Consider the following 4885-nt stretch of genomic DNA (forward strand, 5'->3'; position numbering starts at 1 on the left):
GGGTAGATGGTAGGGAATTGAGGAATGCAGTGGAACAGAGGGATCTGGGAATAACTGTGCATTGTTCCCTGAAGGTGGAATCTCATGTGGATAGGGTGGTGAAGAAGGCATTTGGTATGCTTGCCTTTATAAATCAGAGCATCGGATATAGAAGTTGGGATGTAATGTTAAAATTGTACAGGGCATTGGTGAGGCCGAATCTGGAGTATGGTGTGCAGTTCTGGTCGCCAAATTATAGGAAGGATGTCGACAAAATGGAGAGGGTACAGAGGAGATTTACTAGAATGTTGCCAGGGTTTCAGCACTTAGGCTACAGAGAGAGGTTGAACAGGTTGGGTCTTTATTCTTTGGAGCGTAGAAGGTTGAGGGGGGACTTGATAGAGGTTTTTAAAATTTTAAGAGGGACGGACAGAGTTGACGTGGGTAGGCTTTTCCCTTTGAGAGTGGGGAAGATTCCAACAAGGGGACATAGCTTCAGAATTGAGGGACAAAAGTTTAGGGGTAACATGAGGGGTAACTTCTTTACTCAGAGGGTGGTGGCTGTATGGAATGGGCTTCCGGTGGAAGTGGTGGAGGCAGGCTCGATTTTATTATTTAAGAGTAAATTGGATAGGTATATGGATAAGAGGGGATTAGAGGGTTATGGTCTGAGAGCAGGTAGATGAGACTAGGTCAGGGAGAATGGTCGGCGTGGACTGGTAGGGCCGAACGGGTCTGTTTCCGTGCTGTAGTTGTTATATGGTTTATATGGTTACTGCCAACTCCAACACCAACCTCAACAACGACTACATCGCCCACGTTCGGCCGGCACCACAGCTACTCCACGTGGTCACCTTGGTAGAGACTGCTCCGTGGGTAACGCAACCTCCGTTAGGCGGTTTGTCAGCGGGCAGATCCTTTGATCTCTCTACTCGCGCCCGTAACGCAAGCTCATCGTGTTCCTAAATGAATTCCAGACAAGACACACATTCCCACTGATTCAATGTCTTTATTCTCAGACACATAGCAGCTGAGAGATGGTAGACACAAAATGCCGGAGTAACTCAGCGGGTCAGGCAGCATCTGTGGAGAACATGGATAGGTGACGTTTCACAGAGTGCTGGAGTAACTCAGCAGGTCAGGCAGCATCTGTGGAGAGAAGGAATGGGTGATGTTTCGGGTCGAGACCCTTCTTCAAACTGAAGAGAATATGTAAATAGGCGACAAAGACAAACACGTCCAACAATGTTTCCCGATGTTTAATAAAAATAAGCGCTATAAACGACCATGAACAAACGCCCCATGACTCTGCACGAATGATACTTTTATCATAAAAAGTGTTTTCAAGGACTTTCAAGGACCTATGATTAAATCCAAGGACTTTCAAGGCCGTGAAAAAAAGTTTCAAATTCCAGGAATTTCAAAGACTTTCAAGGGCCGTGTGAGCCCCTCTTCACTCTCTCCTCCTCCCTCCCTCCCCTTCTCTATCTTCTTCTCGCTCTCCCCCTCCCTCTCTCTCCCCCTCCCTCTCTCTCCCCCTCCCTCTCTCCCCCTCCCTCTCTCTCCCCCCTCCCCATCTCTATCTCCCACTCTCTCTACCCCCTCTCTCCCCCCCTCTCTCTCCTCCCTCCCTCCTCCTCCCCTTCTCTATCTCCCCCTCTCTCTACCCCCCCCCCCCATCTCTCTCTCCCCCCTCCCTCTCTCTCTCCCCCCTCCCTCTCAGGCTGTTAACGTCAGCCAGACTGAGGAGAATGAGTGTGGAAATGCAGAGTGTGGTTTAATGCTGATTTATTTCCCACAAAGTGTACACACACACACACATTAAACATTGACAATCTTGTATTTTACAACGCAGTCACTGCGCGGGGTCCAATCGCACTCACAGCCCGGTGCCAATAATTTAGTTTAGTGTAAAGATAGAGCAGGGAAACAGGCCCTTCGGCCCAGCGAGTCTGTGCCGACCAGCGATCACCCGTTCACACTAGTTGTGAATCTGTGGAATTCTCTGCCTCAGAGGGCAGTGGAGGTCAATTCTCTGAATGCATTCAAGAGAGAGCTAGATAGAGCTCTTAAGGATAGCGGAGTCAGGGGAGAAGGCAGGAACGGGGTACTGATTGAGAATGATCAGCCATGATCACACTGAATGGCGGTGCGTACAGGCTCGAAGGGCCGAATGGCCTCCTCCTGCACCTATTGTCTGTTGTCTATTATTGTTCCACATTATCCCCCTTTCCCACCCACTCTCCACACACTGGGGGGGCAATTCACAGAGGGGCCGAATAACCTACAAACCCGCACGTCTCTGGAGTGTGGGAGGAAACCGGAGCACCCGGAGAAAACCCACGCAGGTCACGGGGAGAACGTGCAAACTCCGCACAGACAGCACCCGTGGTCGGGATTGACCAAGGGTCTATGGCGCCGGGAGGTGGTGGCTCTAGTTAGTCAGAGGGTGGTGAATCTGTGGGATCCTTTGCCACAGACGGCTGTGGAGGCCACAAGTCAGTGGGTATATTTAAGGCAGAGATAGATAGATTGTTGATCAGTGCGGGTGTCGGGGGTTATGGGGAGAAGGCAGGAGAATGGGGTTAGGAGGGAGAGATAGATCAGCCATGAGTGAATGGCGGAGAAGACTCGATGGGCCGAATGGCCTAATTCTGCTGCTGTAACTTATGAAGAGTTGACACACAAGGGCCAGGGGTCACCCACGCTCACAGATGACCTCGATCACGCTCTGCTCCATGGTGACCGGGTCCAGGCAGCGGTGGGGGAGGGGGATGTGGGTGAGGGGAGGGGGTACGGGGGGGGGTCACCCACGCTCACAGATGACCTCGATCACGCTCTGCTCCATGGTGACCGGGTCCAGGCAGCGGTGGGCCGTGCTGGCTACGATCTCGTCGAGCAGGAAGTGCACCAGGTTCTCGTCAGACGCGAATCGCCACAGGTAGAGCTGCAGATACTGGCAGTCCACCTGGATCTGCTGCAGCCCGTAGCGGCCGAAACTCCGCACGCGCACGCACTCCAGGAACGTCTTCAAGCTGATCTTGATGATGCCCGTCAGCACCGACACCTGCACACACACACACAGGCTCAGCATCAGGGAATTGAATGCAACATCTCCAAGTTTGCGGATGACACGAAGCTGGGGGGCAGTGTTAGCTGCGAGGAGGATGCTAGGAGGCTGCAACGTGACTTGGATAGATTAGGCGAGTGGGCAAATGCATGGCAGATGCAGTATAATGTGGATAAATGTGAGGTTATCCACTTTGGTGGCAAGAACAGGAAAGCAGACTATTATCTGAATGGTGGCCGATTAGAAGGGGAGATGCAAAGAGACCTGGGTGTCGTGGTACACCAGTCATTGAAAGTAGGCATGCAGGTGCCGCAGGCAGTGAAGAAAGCCAATGGTATGTTGGCATTCATAGCGAGGGGATTTGAGTATAGGAGCAGGGAGGTTCTGCTGCAATTGCACAGGGCATTGGTGAGACCGCACCTGGAGTATTGCGTACAGTTTTGGTCTCCTAATCTGAGGAAAGACAATCTTGCCATAGAGGGAGTACAGAGAAGGTTCACCAGATTGATCCCTGGGATGGCAGGACTTTCATATGAGGAAAGACTGGATAGACTGGGCTTGTACTCGCTGGAATTTAGAAGATTGAGGGGGGATCTTATAGAAACTTTAAAAATTCTTAAGGGGTTGGACAGGCTAGATGGGGGAAGATTGTTCCCGATGTTGGGGAAGTCCAGAACAAGGGGTCACAGTTTAAGGATAAGGGGGAAGTCTTTTAGGACCAAGATGAGAAAGTTTTTGTTCACACAGAGAGTGGTGAATCTGTGGAATTCTCTGCCACAGAAGGTAGTTGAGGCCAGTTCGTTGGCTATATTTAAGAGGGAGTTAGATGTGGCCCTTGTGGCTAAAGGGATCAGGGGGTATGGAGAGAAGGCAGGTACGAGATACTGAGTTGGATGATCAGCCATGATCATATTGAATGGCGGTGCGTACAGGCTCGAAGGGCCGAATGGCCTACTCCTGCACCTATTTTCTATGTTTCTATCAGGCCCATCAAGTCCACTCCGCCATTCAATCGCGGCTGACCTATCTCTCCCTCCTAACCCCATTCTCCTGCCTTCTCCCCATAACCCCTGACACCCGCACTGATCAAGGATCTATCTATCTCTGCCTTAAATATACCCACTGACTTGTGGCCTCCACAGCCGTCTGTGGCAAAGAATCCCACAGATTCACCGCCCTCTGACTAAAGAAATTCCTCCTCATCTTCCTAATGGAACGCCCTTTAATTCTGGGGCTGTGCCCTCTGGTCCTAGACTCTCCCACTAGTGGGAACATCCTCTCCACATCCACTCTATCCAGGCCGCTCACTGTTCTGTACGTTGCAATGAGGTCCCCCCTCAACCTTCTAAACTCCAGCGAGTACAGGCCCAGTGCCCACAAACGGCGATCACATGTTACGGGCGCACGTGGGGGCAGGGGGAATGCTCACCACTCATCTCCTCCCCACTCCTACAAGACCTCCGCACCATCTGTCACGACAGTTAGATTCAGCTCTCAGGGCTAACGGAATCAAGGGATACGGGGAGAAAGCAGGAACGGGGTACTGATTGTGGATGATCATATTGAATGGCGGTGAATGGCGGTGCTGGCTCGAAGGGCCGACAATAGGTGCAGGAGGAGGCCATTCGGCCCTTCGAGCCTGTACGCACCGCCATTCAATGTGATCATGGCTGATCATTCTCAATCAGTACCCCGTTCCTGCCTTCTCCCCATACCCCCTGACTCCGCTATCCTTAAGAGCTCTATCCAGCTCTCTCTTGAATGCATTCAGAGAATTGGCCTCCACTGCCTTCTGAGGCAGAGAATTCCACAGATTCACAACTCTCTGACTGAAAA

General features: G+C 51.6%; 1 protein-coding gene across 1 annotated transcript in view; it reads right to left on the bottom strand.

Annotated features, from left to right (window-relative positions):
• Positions 1 to 2785: 2785 nt before the first annotated feature.
• The window catches only part of vps51 (VPS51 subunit of GARP complex), an 8890-nt gene continuing 6790 nt past the window's right edge, over positions 2786 to 4885 (bottom strand). The window contains exon 4 of the mRNA XM_078428118.1: positions 2786 to 3046. Coding sequence (XP_078284244.1) covers positions 2786 to 3046 — 261 coding nt within the window. The remainder of the gene's footprint in view (positions 3047 to 4885) is intronic.

This window comes from Rhinoraja longicauda, chromosome 34, assembly GCF_053455715.1.
Source record: "Rhinoraja longicauda isolate Sanriku21f chromosome 34, sRhiLon1.1, whole genome shotgun sequence".
NCBI classification, from domain to species: Eukaryota; Metazoa; Chordata; class Chondrichthyes; order Rajiformes; family Arhynchobatidae; genus Rhinoraja; species Rhinoraja longicauda.